General features: G+C 35.0%; 1 protein-coding gene and 2 long non-coding RNA genes across 3 annotated transcripts; all 3 read left to right on the top strand.

Annotated features, from left to right (window-relative positions):
• The first annotated feature begins 3,072 nt into the window (after positions 1-3,072).
• LOC142539428 ((+)-borneol dehydrogenase 2) lies at positions 3,073-8,129 on the top strand. Its single transcript, XM_075644870.1, has 2 exons — positions 3,073-3,144; positions 7,132-8,129. Exons 1-2 carry the CDS (start codon positions 3,101-3,103, stop codon positions 7,928-7,930), a joined length of 843 nt encoding a protein of 280 aa, XP_075500985.1. The 5' UTR covers positions 3,073-3,100; the 3' UTR covers positions 7,931-8,129.
• LOC142539430 (uncharacterized) lies at positions 3,151-6,061 on the top strand. The gene is made up of 2 exons (XR_012818915.1): positions 3,151-4,172; positions 4,680-6,061. It is a non-coding gene; the product is annotated as an uncharacterized LOC142539430 (long non-coding RNA).
• A 1,256-nt stretch (positions 8,130-9,385) lies between the features above and the next one.
• Positions 9,386-20,111, top strand: LOC142539427 (uncharacterized). The gene is made up of 3 exons (XR_012818914.1): positions 9,386-9,690; positions 19,677-20,024; positions 20,074-20,111. It is a non-coding gene; the product is annotated as an uncharacterized LOC142539427 (long non-coding RNA).
• The last annotated feature ends 598 nt before the right edge of the window (positions 20,112-20,709 follow it).

The following is a 20,709-nucleotide window of genomic DNA, read 5'->3' as shown; positions in this document are numbered from 1 at the left end:
TACAGAATAAAAAATAAACCAATAGTTTAGGGGTTAATTGATATGTTATGAGATGGAAGCATTGTAGGATATGGGTTCATTTGTACTCAGACTGATTGTAGCCGCTAAAAAAAGGTTTCTAAAGCTTTTGTGATGAATTTGTATTTCCTTCTTGCTTTTTCTTTTACTTTTTGTTTTTTTAAAAAAACAAATTCTTAACATATAAATTAAACGTTTCGAAATATGTAAAACTAATTCAAATATTGTTGTTGTATTGTGCTCAAATATGTTTAATTAATTTGCCACAGATTGATGATGTACCAAGTAGAAAGAGATTTTTTGAGTTATCTATGATTTAAAATAACGTGTTTAGATAAATGAAATAATTTGTGGAAGATGATGAATAAATAATAATCACATATGAAAATTTTGATTTTTTTAAAATTAAAATAGTAGTTAACCGTTGACTAGCTGTTAATTATTATTTTTTTTAGATTTTCATCCTCTTAGAATTATTCAATTGAGGTTTAATGGATCGAAATGCTTCCAAATCTATTACAATTATATCCGTTGGTTTATAATTGCTAGCAAAGAACAAAAAAATGAAAAAAATGAAAAGAAAATAATGAGATATGGAAAAGGAAGGTGCATGTAGGGGTGGGCCAATCCCATCGGCCGCCTCCGATCCTAACTGTAACGCCTCAAATTTGACGACTGTCCTCACTATACCAAGACGAGTCTTTACAGCGTGCTTATGTCCTCACTTACACGAACCTGGGAAACTTCCCAGGAGGTCACCATCCCAGAATTGCCCCAAGTCAAGCACGCTTAACTTTAGAGTTCTTATGTGATGAGCTACCGAAAAGAAGATGCACCTTCGTGATATGAGTAGTACAAATCTAATCTTTTAAGCCCTCTTCAACTGTACAGTCCATTACATTGAACAGTCTCGGAATCCCTCTCATTCCCGTGTGGGTCGGTTCATTCATGTTCCCTCCACCTAGAAGCCTGCCAAGAGCCGCTCATTGTCCGTGCAACTGATGGCACCGGCGATCACCCCCTGCCCTCTTCGGCCCCGGGCCTCACACTAACAATATTTGGGCCTGAGTCTAACTTTTAAAAACAGGCATCTGAATCATAATGTGTGTTCATATTTTTTTTAGTTCCATAGAAATTTTTCAAATTAAATCAATACGTCAAAGACGATATAAAAAACTAAATGAATAAAAATATCAAACATGTCCAAAATGATCACTAAAAAACAACCCGCCTAATAGTTTTAGAGTTAAAAATATTAATCAAGTCTGTATAATCAAGTTGTTCAGTAATTTCTTTTTCAATCGATAACTATAGCCAATCCATTCAATCTTTCTTGTGACATGGTTGATCGGAGAAAAGTTTTGATGAGCTTTAACTTTGAGAAACTTCGCTCTGCACTTAATTCAATGAACAATTTAATAAATAAATGACAAAGAATTCAAATACAATCCACTTATTTTTTATCGGAGCAATTCACTTACACCATCCCAGTCTATTTATTTATTTACGTACTTATTGTCATATTACTGTTATTGCTACATAGAGATTTGAGAAAAAATATCATACAAATACATTATTAATCCTAAATAGTAATCGCATGATATGCTTGTAAATTTTTGGTGTCACGCATACTAGATATCAAGTATTAACTATGGACACACACAAGTTTGCTGCAGTTGTACTGTGCTGCAATAACATGAATATAATATGTTCCACAAAAATCCAATCATCATGGATCCTTTGTTAGAAGGTAAATATGAAGCAGTTTAACCTTTTTTCATATACAGATGGAAACTACCAGGAAAGTAAATACAGAGGCAGACAAATAGCTCGTATGAAGAAAGAGAACTTGTCATACGTGGGGCGAAACAGAAAACATGAGCAAACAGAGTCTGAGAAAGACTCGTGACCAAAATTTCGAGAAAAAATACTTTGAATTAAAACAGAAAATACATTACACATTGAAAGCCGGATAAGCATTACATCCACCAAAATTTCAATCAAAAGCGTAGATTATAGATACCACATAAAGCCCCGAAAAAAGTAAAAAACTACAATAAAATATTAGAAGCCCGAACAAAGGAAATGCGAGAAAATAGACTTACAGCTCCTCACGAGTCTTTCAATCAAACCTAGAGACGACGCAACGACTGGAGTCGATTAGGGCTTGTCTGCAGATGAATATTGGGGAAGATTGAGGAATAAATCGATAACATGCTAAGCAAGTTCCATTTAATAAATAGTTGGTTTTGAGCTATCTAGTAACTAGTATTATATATACTAATTTTTTTAAATAATTTTTGGGCCCCAAAAAAGAGATGGGCCTGAGTCATTGGACTCATTTGCCTCTTAATAAGCACGGCCCTGCATGCAAGCTCACACCAACATGAAAACGAAAACTTTTTTTGGGCGTTCATGTGTCATTATCAACCTACATTGATTTTGAATACGAATGATATGAGTGTATATTCCGACTCGGCATGGTTTAAAAAGTGGTGATATTTAGAAAAACAGACCTAAATAAACTATTTTTATATATATATAAATCACTTCTTCGAGTATATTTAAAAGGCAAAAACTGGTGCTGAGACGATCTCACGGATCGTATTTTGTGATACAGATATCTTATTTGGATTATCCATGAAAAAATATTATTTTTTACGCTAAGAGTATTACTTTTTATTGTGAATATCGGTATGGTTGACCCGTCTCACAGATAAAGATTCGTGAGACCGTCTCACAAGAGAATTACTCTATTTAAAATATGGAAAAATTTATAAAACAAACCAGATTGACTAAATATATACACAATGTAAACAGAGGTGTTGGTCAATGTAATATATGAGTGTGTATATTCCAACTATGCATGTAGTGGAGAGCAGAGATATTTAAGAAAATAGACTTAGTCAAACAATTTTTTTTTTTAAAAAATAATCTCTTTCGATGTTTTTAAAATAGGGACAAATTTATAAAATAAATTTGGTGATTAATTTTTTCTTTTTTAATTTTAGAAAATGACCTCACGTGGGCTCATTCTTTTGTCTGATATATGGTGGACTTGCCGCAGATTGTTGAAAAAAATATGGCTGCCACAGGATCTGATCACTCCACTCTTCTTGCCCGAAGGTAAGAAGATCCCTTTTCGTGTCTGTAACTAAATCCCTGATGCCTCAAAAACTTATAAACTTTAGGTGAATCTTGCTTGAATAATTTCGAAATAGTTTTTTTTTATTAATTCTGAAGGTTGTGAATTCAATGGGGTTTTGAAATCGGGTGGGTTAGTTTGACTGCTGATTAGTTTCATGGCATAGATTCTGCCCTTTTTTTAATTTGATGTTGGTACTTCGTTAATTGAGTTTTTTTTAGCATTTTCTTTACGTTCTATTTTGGTGGTGGGAACTTAAGAAAGTCTTGAAAAATTACTGATTGAAATATGATACTTCTCGTTTGAAGGGAACTTGGGGATCATATTTTGTTGTTGTTGGTATTTGACATAAACTTTGCAGGGCTTATCCCAGGATTTAATGCTATCAGACGAGGGGAGCAGGGAAGAAATTTGATTTTTTTAAGAAAAGTAAAAATTCAAAAAATTTCAGGTCGACGGCGCTCGGTCTTCCTCTGGCACAAGACTTGATTATCTGTTGGCTTTGATGTTTTAAGAAAATTTCATCCTTTTATTTTGCTGCAAGTGTTGATGTGTTCTATCAATGTTTTACACCTCCCTCTAAAATCTTTTACATTTCAAGATAATTTTTTTCCCGAAATGTGGAATGCTGGGAAAAGCCTGCATAATTTCTATAGCTGGCCAGAAGTGATGTGGAGTTTTTCTGACATTTTTGATTCTCAAACCCAACGAATAGCAGTAATATATCTATATGTTAACTTTTTCCTCACTTCAGTAGCGTGACAGTTTTCTCCCAAGTATAAAATGTGGGAAAAATCATTTCACATAGAAGGAGAACCCTGATTTCATGTCTTTATTAGCTATTTATATCATTTTTTCAGTCAGCCATGAACTTAGTGTTTGTGGATGGAATCCTCCAAGAAGAGTTAGAATGACAGTTCATGCTCCTTGGGAGGTCCCAAATAAATGACTACTTGAATCAGGGTTTTGTGCATAAAGATTACTTGTATAAAATGGGGCTAACCCTTAGGCTATGTTTGGTTGGATGATAAAATTATGAAATGATTAAGAGAAAAATAATAAAAAGAATGATTGAAGTAGAAATATAATATATAATGATAAAATAATATTATGTTTGATATGATTGTTAAGAATGAGATAATTAAGAATCTTTTGATGAATTGACAAATTGCCCATCCATTTCGGCGGCGGTGTGGTGGCCGGCGGCGGCGATCTGCCGGCATTCGGCTGTCAGTCGGCAGTTGTCAGCCGGCGGCGGCGGTCGGTGGGCGGTTGGTGGCGGGAAGTGGTGGCAAGTTTGGATATAGGAGAAGGGTAAAATTGGAAAAATAGGATCTATTAAGAGTTGGATAAATAATACTAGGGGTTGAGGAATGATTATTTTTTCCCAGTTAATATAACCTAGTCATTTATAGGAGGGATTAACTTGATTAAATAAAAATCCTGCCAAACATAGGATTAGGTGGGTTAAAAAACTATAAACCCACCTAATCCCTCGTACCAAACGTAGCCTTAGGGACGCGGTAATACATCTAATAAATTATTCCATAGAAAGTACTCCTCTCTGGATCCAGGAATATTAAAATGTCCTGACATGCCTTGTTCCACGATTCTGCCATTATAGCAGAGCCAAGATCTAAGAACCAGGGGTTAAAAACATTGCGACATAGTAGAACCATAGCATCCTTGTTAATTGCCTTCATGCTGCCATTGAACTTCATGATTTTGACTTGTATAAATTATGTATATAAATAATCTCAGATTGTAAATTATATTTCTGATCAAGAAGTATGCAGCATTGAGGTACCAATTGAGCTATGAAAGTGTCTAGGGGGAGTTGGGATCCAATGGCCGACTAGACTCTTTGATAGGATTCTAGATAGTAGGAAAATGCCAGAATCTTGAAGACATGGTATTGTAGTACCAATTTATAAGAATAAATAAGATATCAGGACTGCTCAAACTATAGATGAATTAAGCTCATCAACTCAAACTATAGATGAATTAGCTCACGAGTCATACGATGAAGCTACGGGAGTGAGTGATAGAGCGAAGAATTATAAGTATCACTACTGTATCAGAGAACCAATTTGGTTTTATAGTGGGTAGGTCTACAATGAACGCTATTTACTCGATTAGACAAATGATGGAGAAATATAGAGAGTGATAGAAGAGCCTGCATAAAGTATTTATCGACTTAGAGAAAGTCTACGATAGATTGCCTAGAGAATTAATCTAGTGGGTGCGTAGAAGGAAAAATGTGTCTCAATATTACATCGAGATCATTAAAGATATGTATAAAGGTGCCGTAACTAGTGTTAGGTCTGTTGAAGAGATGTCATGTGAATTCCCTGTGGCAGTAGGACTTCATCAAAGATCGGCTTTAAGCCCTTATCTCTTTGCTTTGGTTATGGATGAGCTGACAAGAGATATTTAGGATGATGTACCTTGATGTATGTTATTTGCAGTTGATATTATCTTGATAAACGGAACCAAAGAAGGTGTAAATAAAAAATTATATATATGGCGTGAGGCTCTTGAGAGTAAATGTTTTAGAAGTAGTCGCTCAAAAACGAAATATTCAGCTTGTAACCTTTGACCTGCATCTAGACGAATTGGTAGCCCAATTGAGATTGAAGATAAGAAGTCTCAAAATGTGAAGCTTTTTGTTATTTAGGATCTATTATCCAAAAGACCGAGGACATTAGAAAGGATATAGACCATATGATTAAAGTAGGGTGGATGAAATAGAGGATGACATCAGGAGTCTTATCCGATGAAGGGATGTCTGCGAGATTGAAAGAAAAATGTTGTAGGCCTATTGCTTGACCAGCTATGCTTTATGACTCAGAGTGTTAGGCCACTACAAGACTACATATGCATAAGATGACGGTAGCATAGATGCGTATGTCAAGATGGATGTGTAACAAAATGCGCAAAGATAGAATTAAGAATGGAAGGATTATGAGCTTTTTAGGTATAGCCCCATAGAAGGTAAGATTAGGGAGAGACGTCTAATATGGTTCGGTTATGTGAAGAGGAGATCAAACATGGCCCCAATCCAACATATCTTAGATTGAAAGGTAATGGAAGGAGGGGTAGACCGTTGAAAACTTGAATAAATGGGGTCAAGGAGGATATCTTATATCTTGATTTAAGAGATGACTTGTTGTTACCTCAGTTCTCGTGTTCGTAGTTACAGAAAAGTTTCAGTGTGTAAATACAGTGATCCATGCATGATAGTTGGGGAAGTTTTCCATGGTTAAAGAATATAATATTAATATTCTTGAGCAATACTACATAATGTCACTACATCAGGTATTCCCGATCATGATGAAACATAATTGTAATGTTGAGTAGGACTTCGTGATAAAATGTTGTTCTAGTATATTTTAACTAATGATTTAATCTCCTCGAATTCTGGCCAAGTAATCTGTTTTTTCAGCTCAATGGATTTACTTATGGCCATCATTTTATGCTTTTCAGGGTCTAACTAATATTGAAACGATACCAAGTATCCGATTTGAGATGTATAGTTTTATGCTGTTTCTGAATTCACCTGATGATCTTAATGGTTGTAGGCCTTAATACCATAGCTTGCCATTTTTCCATCATTGAATCTGCAACAAACAAAATGGAACTTGGCAAAAAAATAAGTGAAAATATTCTGAAAGTTATTGCTTCACGTTTGTCAAGTAAAGAAAACATTTGATTGAGATAAACACAAGTCGGGGCATCTTCTTCTGGAGAATAGGAATGATTGTCCAGTATAGATTGAAAGAGATGATTTTTTTATCGAGTGTACATTTGCATTTTGGATCGTTTGTCTTCTCCAAACTGTACTCCTATCTAATGACTTGAAAGTGCAAATTTTTGTTTTCTATTTTAGAGTTTGTGGTTTTACTTTCTAGATATAGTAGGGGAGAGATGTACACAAAACTTCACCGTTGATTAATTCATGATTTCAGATTACTTGGAAGAGTTGCTTTGGTCACTGGAGGTGCTAATGGCATTGGCGAGAGCATCGTGCGACTATTTCACAAGCACGGTGCCAAAGTTTGTATAGCTGATATTCAAGAAGACCTTGGTCAGCGCCTCTCTGAAAGCCTCGATGATGGCATTAGTGTTGTGTTTTGTCTCTGCGACGTCACGGTCGAAGCTGATATCCAATGTGCAGTTGACTTCACCGTGGACAAGTTTGGTACCCTTGATATTATGGTGAACAATGCAGGGGTATCTGGCCCACCATGTCCTGACATTCGGGACTTTGAACTCTCGGTATTTGATCGTATCTTTGATATAAATGTGAAAGGTGTTTTCCTCGGAATGAAACATGCAGCTCGTGTAATGATTCCGGCTCAGAAAGGATCGATAATATCAACCTGCAGTGTGGGAAGTGTCATTGGTGGGGCTGGGCCACATGCATACGTGGGATCAAAACACGCTGTTTTGGGGCTCACCAAGAACGTTGCAGCTGAGCTAGGAAAGCATGGCATACGAGTGAACTGCGTGTCACCTTATGCCATCGCAACAGGCTTGGCACTTGCTCACTTGCCTGAAGATGAGAGGACCGAAGATGCATTGATTGGTTTCCGTAATTTTGCGGAGGCTAATGCAAACTTGAAGGGTGTGGAATTGACTACCAAGGACGTCGCGAATGCTGTGGTGTTCTTGGCTAGTGATGAGGCTAGGTATATAAGTGGGGCTAACATCATGATTGATGGTGGATTCACAACTTCAAACCATTCCTTTCGGGTATTTCGGTGAAGATAACTTATACGCAGGATCTAAAAATACAGGTTTGGTTCAGATATACATGTATTTTGGATAATTTATATGCATATATCGAACCATTTGCATGCCAAAAAAATGGTTCGAGACTTTGTCAATGGCCAGTCTTGTTGTCCTGTGCTTGCACGATCACAGTTTTTACTCAACATTTGAATGACATATTGGATGAGGCAAACACAGGAGAACCAAAATTACACTGAATTTTCTAGAAAGATCTCCAAATCTTTTGGACCTTTTCTTTTACTAGAAATTTATCGGATAAGGGAGATTTACAAGTGGCTCTTTGCAAATATCTAGAGAAGTCTAGTTTAATTTACAAAGATTTATTTATGCAAAATGACTCGCTACGCCTTATAATTTATAATAAAACACAAGCACGAGGATCGTGGAACTTTGGTTATTTTATTTCACATAAATTATAACTTTTGATAAAACAAAAACGTTTTATCAACCATATAGATTTCATATATTCAACAATGTCATGTTATGTCGAGATTTTTTTCTCGCGCTTAGGCACGAAGAACTTAAATCTCAAATGGTGGAACACAATGTCATCACTATGCACATACATAAAACGATTTCGACTTTCTTTTTATGGTTCATGTAATTGTTGGTACATGGCTGACATTTTCCTACACGTGTTAATAAATTTGGAATATGAATCTAGGCTAGCTCCTGCTTCATGTTTGGATATTGCAAAGACCAAAAAGTGCCATCCATTCCTCATTAAATTAATTTTCAAAATATGTAACAAGAGGAAATAAATAATTATCGAATTATGATACAAACAATACATAGAAAGAAATACAAAAAAAAAAAAAAACGAGAATGAACTCAGATTAAAAGTCTGAGTCCACCACGTTATATGAGTTTATTATATTCACTCATATATATAGGTTAAATTGTTCTTTTACAGTTTTAGTGAATGTAAAAAATTTAAATACCACCACGATATGAGTCAGATCAAATGTCTGACTCGGATATTTTAAAAAAAAAAACGAGAATGAACTCATATTAAATGCTTAGATTGGAATTACGGATGACAACTTTCCCCACAGTTTTGAGATCTCATGGGAAAAACCCGAAATGAGGATGGGGATCCTCGATTTTTTCGGTTTTGGGTTCGGGGAGGCGAGTATGGTATTACTATCCTCATCTCCGAACCCGCCCCGAAAATAATATCAATAATAGTATTTAATTTCGAGACTAGTCATATTTTTTTTTAATAAAGTAAAAGAATTAATCTTAGTTCTCATATATTTATATTGATAAGAAGAATTTGATTTAGTTTATATTAATTACAAAGAAAAATCATTTTTCTGACAAAAAAAAGTAAATAATTTCCGTACACCAAATTTACAGCCAGACGTCCTCGTAAAGATTTTTTGCTTTAGTTTAGTGTACATATTTGGAGTTCAAAACGAAACATTATGAAATTCTAATGTATAGAGTTGTATTACGGGAGAACAACTAAATTGGTCCTCGGCTTGCTCTACATCCTACTCTCGCTTAGCATTTTTCCCCTCGAGAAAATTATCGTTGTTTGAGGGATTAAATTCTGAAAACCATGAATCTGGTTTGTTGTAATCGTTCCCCGAGATTATTATTCAATCCGAGAACCAGCCGAAAAAAATTGCAGATTATTAGTGCCCAGAAGCGATGCTTGAGGTGTAATACACTTTATGAAGACAGGGACAACTCCTCAACTGCTTGCTCTTTCCATGGCTACGCCACTGGTATGTACATTTTTGTATATCACTCGAATCCTACATATATTTACGTGATTTTTATCTGTTTCTGATATAATGTTTTTGACTATTCAAAATTTTATGAGAATTCTGTAATGGGTTGTTTTTGTTTCTGGAAGTTGGTTTAATATCTATCGGGTACTTGAAATTTGTAGCGAGGGCATAATCTCGTTTTCTTCTATAAGAGGACCGATTCTCATACAATTTTGACAGATAAAATTTTCAGACACTATAGTTTTTATCTGTTGTTTTTTGGGGGAATTATATTTTTTGATGTGTAAATATAAGAATATTGGAGTGAGGCTGGATGACAATGATAAATATCACCTCCAAAACTATTCTTCCACCTATGAGTTCCTGCACCTACCTTGTACTTGCTATCTGTAATGGTGATCGAATATCTGTTGATAATAGGTAAATGGGTTGATAAAAATATGTAGACTCGTGTGGTTATATAAGCTCAGACCATCTCAGAGTCTCGAGTCGCTATACTTGCAACTTGTCTGCTTATTCTATTGGCTCGAATGTGAATTGCGTAGTAACAGACTAGAAGTTGCATTTAGAATTACGTTTATCACACTCACCACCAGACACATGTTTGCAAGATGGTGATATTGTGTCGGCAAGATTGATGATATTGGAAGATGTAGGTACAATTACAGGCTCTTTGCTATTATTTATGTTGAAAGCGATGTTACAAACTGATATGTGCCATAGGTTCAAAAATCAGTATTTCAATGATTCTTACTAAGTGGACTTGCTTCATGATTCTACACTCGATCCCACAGCTTCCTTTACAAAGCCTTTTGCATGAAGATACTACGCTCCAACGATTGTGCAAGGACGCGTAGCTTGAGTGTGTACCACTATGTGGTGTAAGAATTATCCATTTGCCCTCGTAAAGGCAAGTGAGATTTAATATGTATATATGTAAAAGGCAAGTGAGATTTAATATGTATATATGTAATCACTTTAGTATAGAACTAGGACGAGGTCATACTTGATCAATCTTCCAAAATTCATAATAGTTTATTTACAACCGGATGTGCTAACTATTATAATAGACATGGTCTCACATTATGTGAGTCAAGAGCTCTTCAGTGATTGGACTCGTATTCGTATGGTGTTTAGAGCTTGAAATGCCCAAATGGGTTGGGAGCTCCGTCATCGTGTATTCATACTGCAGGTGATTATTAATACGACCATTTAAGGAGATTGACCGAATCGTTACCTGCTTTGTCATTGCGTGTGCCTTAGATGTTATTTTTGCTCTTCGGGACTTTAGACCATGTTCAATCCGCTACTTTAGAATGTGTTCCATGGCCAAGATTGAGTTGGCTTGTCGTAGCATGTGTAAAAAAGTTTTCAAAACCAACCTGAGTGGCATTGAAACACGATAATATTGTTCTACAACTCACTGGATGGCAAAACAAGTCGTAATTAAAAGTTTTGACATAGATGTAAGTATAGTATATTATTTCAATTTCATTATTAGGGATGATCAATAACTTTGGTGATGAAGCTAGGAATTTTTAAATCTGAGCACTAAAAGATGTACTGTAATTATCCGAATCTTTATTTTGAATGAAGCATTAATTAAGAGATGATTAAAGGGTTGCTAATTAAGCATTATTAAGGAATTGATAATTCGAGATCAATCTGTTGGGAGCCACCGAATTTAAAATGGACAAACCAATCTACTTCAGATTACATTATCACAAGAAATCCAACTAGACAAATGAGATGTGACACATGACAGATAAGATTTATTCGGATCTTCTGAACTAGTCCGGATGCAGCCTATAAATGGAAGCTGATTTCTTTTGTTCCCTACACTGCTTCCTTCAGAGAGAGTTCTAGCCATATACCTTAGGTTTTCTAGCCAGTTTCTAGGGCATTTTGTGTAGAACCCGTAAATCAGACTACGTATAAGCCATGCATAATTTCTAGTATTTAAATTAAAATGATTTTTATTGCATGAGGATTTAAATTTTTTTTCTTTAAATTTAATTCTTTTGTGCAGTAGTTTAATTGTTATCTTTTCAGTTAATTAAGTGAGACCGGACTGGAGTTGGAGTAATGAGATAAATTTAACATTAAGAAAACAGTCCCAGAATTTATTTAAAACAAATAATAAGTTAATTTAATGTAAAAGAATGTTTAGGGAATTATTTAAGTAATTTGAGGTAAGTAGTAAATAAGTTCAATAATTAATTTATTAACTCACTAAATTATTTAATGGGTAGATAAAACTCTAAAGATTTAAAATACAATATTTAAGAAATATTCTCCCTCCCATTATCTTAATTTTCGGCCACTTCACTTTTAAGGATTTAATTTGTCAACCCTCAAACTTTGATATCTTTCCCTATCCATTCATGATAGATAATTCCCTAAATTTTATTCACCACTAATTAATATTTAAGCAATATTTCTACCATGTTTATCTAGAAATATTCCTCTTCTTTTTAAATGATAAAATCGGCCATCACTCTTTTCTAGATTTAAATAATTGACAACTCATTTCTCTTGATCCCTTCCTTAACCATTTTTGATAGAAAATCCCTATCCTTTTTATCACCAAGTAAATTATTAAGTAAACAATTTTCTACCCTATTTCGAATAACAAGAATCGGCCATTCACCTAGTAAATTATCCCTCAAAATCTTTTGTTATCAAATCATTCCCATTATCTCTCAACTCTAGGATAGAAAGATTGACATTGCCATTTTATCCCATTTTATTTGTAGACTTTCCCTTCACTCCTAGCCATTCTCTCCCTCTCCATTATTTCGAAATTTCAGAGCATACTAGAGAGAAAAATCGTGAGACTCCTAGCAAGAAACAAGAGAGAAAATCGAGTAGGAAAGAAGAACCCTCGGTCTCCTCCGCGCCGCGTCGTTGTTTTCATTTGTTTTTCGTTCAAAACAAATCCAGACATGCTTATATTTCCTTTCACTCTTCAATCATGATCATGGTTTGATAGCCAAAAACCGAAATTTCATGATAGCTTTTTCGAAAATGAAGTGCAGCTTTTCGACCTCTTCTTTCATGCTTCACGGTCTTGTTGTTTTTGGTATGTACAAGTGGTTGGCTCGACCCTAGGCTCCCAAGGCTGCACCTAGGCATGTACTAGGGTGTGTCGGGATCACGTTGGTCCATTAGTTCAAGCCCCATGCCCGCTGGAATTGAGAAAATACAGCAACTCTTCCATAAAGTCTTTTTGAGTTCGAATGCTCGGTTTTGCTGTCAAGGGGAATGATTCTGATCTTGGCTGCCCTAAGGGCTATAGCCATGGTTAGAACATCTCCTTGTTATGTCTAAGACGAGACCAAGTCGGCCTTTCAAGGCTTGGTCCATGGTTGCATCGGTTTTCAAATAAAACAAGACAAACCCCCTTCGATCCCTTCATTTGCTGCATGTGTATGTTTCGAATTCTAGGGGTGGTATGGATCTTGGTTGGCTTTTTAGCCCTTAGCCACGGTTCATACCATACCTCTTGAAGTCTAGATCATGCCATGGTCAATCAAATGGCCACTGGAATGGTCCGTGACAGCAAGAACAAGCGAGACACCCCACGCGTGCATATGCGTTCTCGGGTAGGAGCTTCGAGTTGTTGCTGGTGTTGTTTGAGTTGTGGCTGGCCTAGGGCCCTTAGCCATAGTTCAAACCACACCCTAGGATGTTGGTAAGAGGCTCTGGTCGGTGGTGCAAGCCCCAATGGCCATTAGCCTTGCAAACGACGCAAGGAAACGCACCAACATCTGCTGTATTTTTGACAGCAACTGCACCCACGGTTCAGAGGTGTGTTTCGAGTTCTTGGTTGGCTTTTAGCCTATGCCCTTGGACTGGACAGTACCTCATTGAGTTAGGAAGGTCATGTTTTTGGCCGTTCGTGGTTTGGTCAGGTTTAGAGGTTGTACGAGAATTTACGGTGCAATGTGCCAAAGTGACTCTCGAATGAGCGTTTCATGTTTTTGGCCTCCATTCCACTAATTTCGAAGTACTGAAATTTTAGGAGCATTATTTCATCATTTTAAGTGTATTTTAATCATGACTAAATGATGGTTCGGTGTTGGTTCGGTTTGGCACGGAGTCATGATTAAATACTAAGTCATTGGGCGTAATTGTCTCGTTTTTTTTTTTTTTTGAATTCAATTACGAAGTTTTGGTCAAGTTAAGTTATTTGCATGTTTCTCATGTTAGATTTAGGTCGCAGCGAGCCTGGGAACGATTCCAACCCATTTGGTAAAATAATACAGGATATTTAATTATGTTATTTAATTATATTACGTGCAAAAATATAAAAGTTTATTTTTGAGATATATGCGATATTGTTTGTGGCCACCTCACTTCATGGGATAGCAGCTTATCATGGGATTATTACTTCGTCCGGTGGTCACTGACCGGTTCAGTTCATGTTCATGTATTGGTAGATCTCTACCGCCCAGTATACTGTGGTTTAGTCTGGTCAGACGATTCAGTTCAGTTCAGGGGCCACTTGCGTAGAACGTATTCTCAACAGAAAATTATGACATGTTATTTCATGACAGGGCTCTATCGAGCAACATTTCACTTATGATTTTCAGTTCAGTTATGCACGTATTATAATTACTCATGACATGATATTTTTACGTTACGCCAGACTCATGATATTTTTACCTTGCATGCAATTTTATTATTATTACTTGTTACTTATGATACATGCATGCTGAGTCTTTAGACTCACTAGACTTGATTGTTGTAGGTACTGATGAGGTCGGGACTGAGGGCGGGGACCTAGTGAGCCATCTTGGGTCGGCAGTAGTAGGAACCCGAGGACCTCATTTATCAGTTTACTTATTATTTCTTTTTATGCAAACTCAGTTTATTACGATTAATTATTTTAAGTTGTCGTTTTGAAACATTATTTACTTCCGCTGCTATTTTGAATGATTAAACTTTTTATCAGTTATTTTTATGAATGAGGCATTTTAATTACTTAAAGAGAAAACTGAAAATTTTTCCGCAAATTTTCAAGTACGAATTTCGGGCCTCTACATTTTGGTGTCGGGAAGTTTCGGAGCTAGTGTCGACTCGAGGAGAGGTCGGTGTGAGATTGAGACATCATCAGTGAGTTGAAGATGGACGCATGTATAATCCTAAGCCTTAAATAGTGATTTAAGGATCATTAGAAAGAATTTTGGAGCATGTTTGATAATTCAAGATCTGATTTGATAATGATTTTATTATGTTGGTATTGTCTAAGTTCAGAGCTTTTTGTCAGACTGTTTAGGTGAGGTACATGATGTACTAACTGAGATATCCAAGCGTAGTATACACACTTATATGCTGCATATTTATCTGTTGTATGATACATGTTTAAAGCTGTTGTTATCGTTCTGTTTTCGTTTGGGTTGTAAGATGATTAAATTATTTGGTTTTCGCTGTTTAATTGTTGTTATTAAGTTTTAATTTTGCATGCTTATTAGTCTGTTTAGTAGTGGCTCGGGTAAGGGCGCTACATGTACACATCTTTGCACCTAAGAATCACAAACTATTGTTTGATTAGCTTAAAGACACTGCATCAAGGAGGAATCAATGATGTATTTTGTAAATTTTTTAGTCACATGTCACAAACCATATTAATCAACATCAACAAAATGCTGTAATCACAATACTTCATTTCTTTTTTACCTTGACATGCTAAGTGGTTGACAAAAAAACTAGATCCAACTAGAATTTTCAACTAAATATTTGCTTTAGTCATATTTTGTGTTTTAGTAGGAGGGCTTGAAAATTCCGAGTTCTTGCTCGCTTATGGTATGTTTTTGCATTTACAATCTCGAGGTTGGTTAAATTATTTTATAATTTTGATTAGATTATCGTTCATAAAAGAAAACTTTGGGTTGTATTTGGATTGAATGAATAAAAACAAATGGATTTCAAATTCCTCACTCAAATCCATCATTTGTGTTTGGGTAAAAATGTGAGTGGCCCTTAGCTCCTAATCGTTATTACAACACAATCTGATTAGGGTTAATTAATTACAGCGGAAAACGAGTTTAAATTTTCTTTACAATGAGCCCAAAACCTGTCAACTGTAATTATAATACTAAAAATAGTATGTAATATAGTCGCGTCTAACTCAATCACAGTATAAAACAAGCCCACACGTAATCCAAATCAACTGAATACAAACAAACTCATATCCTCGGGACATGCCCCGGTATATAGATACATATACATATATACTGGGAAACATCCACTAAATCTCAACTCAAACTGTGACTCCCTCCAGAAGTACCATCTCCGGTCTCCTGATAACCTGGAGTGCCTGTCATTGTCAACTTACAAAGACAACAACAGCCCCCTCTGGGGTGAGCAAAGCTCAGTATGAAGCAACCACAATATATACCACAGATATCTAAACAATGATATATGATATGCAATGCATGTATGTCGTGGAGGTATCAGGTAAAATGCCCATCCACTGAGCACATGTCAGAGTCAATCGAATCGCTATCAAATCAATGCTCGAGCTGGCACACCGGCCTCAATCAGGGATACTCGTATGATAGCGTCGACAAAGCGCCATCAAATCCCAAATCTCAATCAATCATCGGGGCCACTAATGTCTATGCTTTAAGGGCCACATAATGCCAAACATAGCATTGTGTTCACAAACCCCAGAATCAAATCCAATCATATCAGGGTATCCAAGGATCATAGCTCAACGTGCATGTCATGTATGCAACATAAACTCAACAAATAAGGCATATAGACATGTATTCTCAATCCAATCCATCAAATCAATCCAACATATATCATATGATACAGATACCTGTCGTATGTTACTCGGTCGCAACATACCTCAATTCTTCGTTTCCAGTCGATGTAGCTTGAAGATATCAGCATAATAATCTATCTACATCAATAACACATTCATTTCAATCAATAATTTCATTCAAATTCAACAATATAAGTTTCAAATATCTTTTGAAATTTCAAAAATTCATATCAAATCAAAATCATAACATAATTCAATTCCGACTTCAAAACTTAGTTTCTTGTCGGTTATTCTACCACATATATGAATCTCGACTTCAAATACATGATATTCCAGCACTTCAATAATTAAAGGTGCTGAAACTAGAAGAAACTTACCTCAAAAGGAAGCTCTCGACGCGATGATTCCGGATATATAATTTGTTTCAAGTTGGGACAACGTTTCGAGGTGATTTCGTACAAAAGAATTTGATTTCTCTCGATTATCTCTCGTAGCATCCAAAGGAAAATGAAGAAACTTCATTCTTATCAACATTAAATACTGTGCAACAGCAGTATCGGCGCTGGGGCGGTCAAGTTTGGGCGCCCCAGCGCGCCCACTACTGCCGAAAAGGTTTTTGGCTTTGGCCTCGCGTTGGGGCGCGCAAACTGTTGCGCCCTAACGCGACTTGTTCTGTCCAAAACGCTATTTTAGGCTTCGAATTTGCAAAAGTGGTCAACATGAAAGTTTTAGATCTATGTCTTAGCTTTCATTGCCACCGACCTCACTCAATTTGGATATCTGATGTGAGAGTTATGCTCATTCTCCCAAAATGTGTCAGTGCAGAAACTGCAACGCACACGATACACTTAGGGATGCTTTTTCTCCTATTTTCAAATGGATTTGGACAAAACTCAAGACATGAAAGTTTTAGTACAATGTATTAGCTTTCCAATGAAATTAGCCTCCTTTCATTTGGACTAATACTCAGTTAATTATGCTAAAAACCGTAACATATGTCACTTTTCTGTCACGGTTCAGCACACGTTTCCAACACAAATCAATTTCTAATATAATCTTTCATTATCACAACATATTCTCACTTTCATTGTCATGATATACATCATATACATAATCACATGACAATTTCATGAATTATTGATAATCAACATCGGATTTACGATATTACGATACACGGTCCTTACAAAAAAATTGAAGTAGATATTTAAAATTTCTGATTTTTTTCAATGCATTTTCCTTTGCATTTTGGAACGATTTGAAATGACAACCAACTAATGTCATTTATAATCCATGAATTTTCAAACGATTAAATTTCAAATCATTTCATCCAAACCTAATCCTTTGATCCACATACAACCTAAGAGAGGCAAAGTCTATGCTAGTTTAGGAGTTTTGCCACATTACATGGGAAATCTCTCTTTGTCTTTAAATCCAATAGTTGGGGTTTTGCCACACTACATGAGGTGAATTTCACTCCACGTGCATAGAAAAATTCCCTGAGAGAAATATTTTTTCAACAAAGAAGATGGTGCATTGTGTAAGACTTTGTTTCAAGATATAATTTTTGAGTGTAGCCTCTTATACAAAGTTTTTTTGGGTTGGCACTTATTTGGATTCCATGGGATTATGTGAAATCATTATCTGGGGTTGTCTTAGCTTAACCCGAGACAGGCAATCATTCACACTCTTTGTATATGTGTAAAAGTACTAAATGATTTTTATTTTTATTTTTTGTCGATTTTAAAAGTTTGTTAAATCCATCATTTAATTTTTTTCAAAATATGTTAAATTCAATATTTTAATAATTTGTTTTTGCTTATTGTTGAAAAAATAAAGTTTACATTCTAATTTATGCATAGAAACTACTTCCTGTGAAAATTACCAGCATTGTGTAGTTGAATATTTTTTTTATGATTTGGAAACCCACAATCTCCACCTTTCAGTGTGCACTAGGTAAACTTATGGACTAACGCAATAACTTGCAAATCATGCTAACCAAGTAAACCGTACTGGACAAGTTTTGTGCGACAAGCTCATTTGAGAAGGTGTTAGTAGGAGAAATTGATCTTCTTATCATAGGTCAAATGCTCATTTACTACGCCAACTTAAACACCTCTTGAGGATGGTTGACTATTAGTTTTTTATCTACAATTGTTTTATAACAATGATAATCTTAAAATGCACCTTTTATGTTTATTATATTAAAAAAACGAGTTTATGGTTATTTTTAAAAAATTACATTTGTATCCCCTTTGTATCATTTTATCATCAATCTAGTACGAGGATTGAGGAGGGTGTTCTTTGAAATCTATATGTAGAGTCTTAAAAGTTTGTTATGTGATTTAAGTTATCTTAAGAAATAGAGAAAGAAAGAGGAGTTTTCCAAAATTATCCTCGTCATTTTCTTCTGAGTTGACATTGAAACTAGTTTTGAAAATACACATTTGGAGTTTCACGAAAGATTTTCCATTATTCTCTCTCTTAATACATGGGAGAGAATCAGTAATAATAGAATAATGTTTAAGATTGGATCATAGTTTGCGACTTTAATTTGAATTTTTTGGTCAAGTTCTAAGTTTTCTCTTCTAAACTGGAATTCTTGATTCATATTCTATTTCATGTTGTTTTGAAAAAATGTTCAATCTTTTTCTTGGGTGTTTAGAAATTCCCACGTAAAAATGGTTTGCTAATAAACAAACTGAAATGGTGCAAGACTAGTTTAAAGATGCACTGGTAGGTTTTTTACTAGCATTTTTCATTACTCGTTGAGCAGCAATGTTTGCTAATACTGACACACCGATTGGACATGATTTTAAGTTGCTATTTAGTTTGAAATATTTGAGCTACGTGTTCAAAAGTTTTTGGTAACACAGTAAATATCTTTAATTGGTATCAAAGCTAAATGCACGTATTCAATCCTCATTGGTTGGAAGTTGATGCAATCATGGGAATCTACATTTACCTTTGCTAGCAAATTAATGGAAATGTGGTGTTTTGACTGTTACATGACAGACAATATTTGAATTGCATTATGCCACTATATAACTTGTTATAAAAGGGCAAATGTTTGGTCTTGCAACATACTCGCATAACGTTCCATTAATGCCTCAGCATAACGTTCCATTAATACCTCATAAGCTGCCATAGCACAGTCATCTTAAGATGCATTTTTTCCCGACTAAGTTTGAGGTTTAGAAATATGCAGGGGAGAAGGGTTTATTTGCATTCGCCCCATCTCATCAAGGCATTGATGGAGAATGGACTGATCGATCTGGAGTGATTTTATACAGATGGAATGATAAAGATAATAGGCCTAACACAGGTAGAGCAAACTGGAAAAAGAGATGGAGCTGTTGTGGAGAATACGACGACGACGCCAAGCCTTGCCGATGGGGATGGCACTCGTCGTATGATGACGGGTCCACTTTGTATTAATAGATGTTTTTTTCACTCAGTCATGGCGGATTTCTCTGTTGCTTCTGAGAATTGTGCCGACGGAAGAAGTTGCTTGATGTGGTGAGTCATGAGTGCAAAGTAGTGGGCATGAAAACTAGTTTGGAATTGCATCATATTGTTTTGAAAAATAGTGGGCATTAAAAGAGAATAAAATTGCAATGCCATTGCTTCAGAAGTTCACATTAACTACAATGAAGTTTGGTAAAGAAAAAAATAATAAAATGGAAATTAAATAAAAGAACAATTTGGGCAAGTGAATTTCAAGTGTTCAATTCTATGAGCACTAATTTTTATCCACACACATAAATTAGTGCTTATAGAAAGTTGTCTGCAAGATTTAGTATAATTTAGTCAAAGTGTATTTCCTGAAAAAGAAAATAATTTTATCATGTAATGTAATAAATGTTCAATGATAAATATATAATGAATATATTATTAAATGTGAAATATTTTTCATTTTTTAAATTAAAATTTGAATATGATGTAATTTGAAAATATAAATTATATTTAAATGTATGTTATTATATCATTTAGTTTAATTTGAATTAAAGTTTTGAGTTTATGTTACTTTTATATACTAAGTTTACACTATTTTTTAAAATATTAAATAAAATATATTATTTTTACGTAATATTACGTTTTACAAATTTTTAATGAAAAATATGATCGTGAATTTTTTGTTTACTGATTGTTCGTAGATTGATATTTTTGTTATATATCTTAATCAAAGTTTACTTTTTATCACATTTTAAAAAATAATTTATAATTTAAAATTTGTTCAT

Source organism: Primulina tabacum, chromosome 3, assembly GCF_025594145.1.
Source record: "Primulina tabacum isolate GXHZ01 chromosome 3, ASM2559414v2, whole genome shotgun sequence".
Taxonomy (NCBI): Eukaryota; Viridiplantae; Streptophyta; class Magnoliopsida; order Lamiales; family Gesneriaceae; genus Primulina; species Primulina tabacum.
This window is presented reverse-complemented; position numbering and strand designations above follow the sequence as displayed.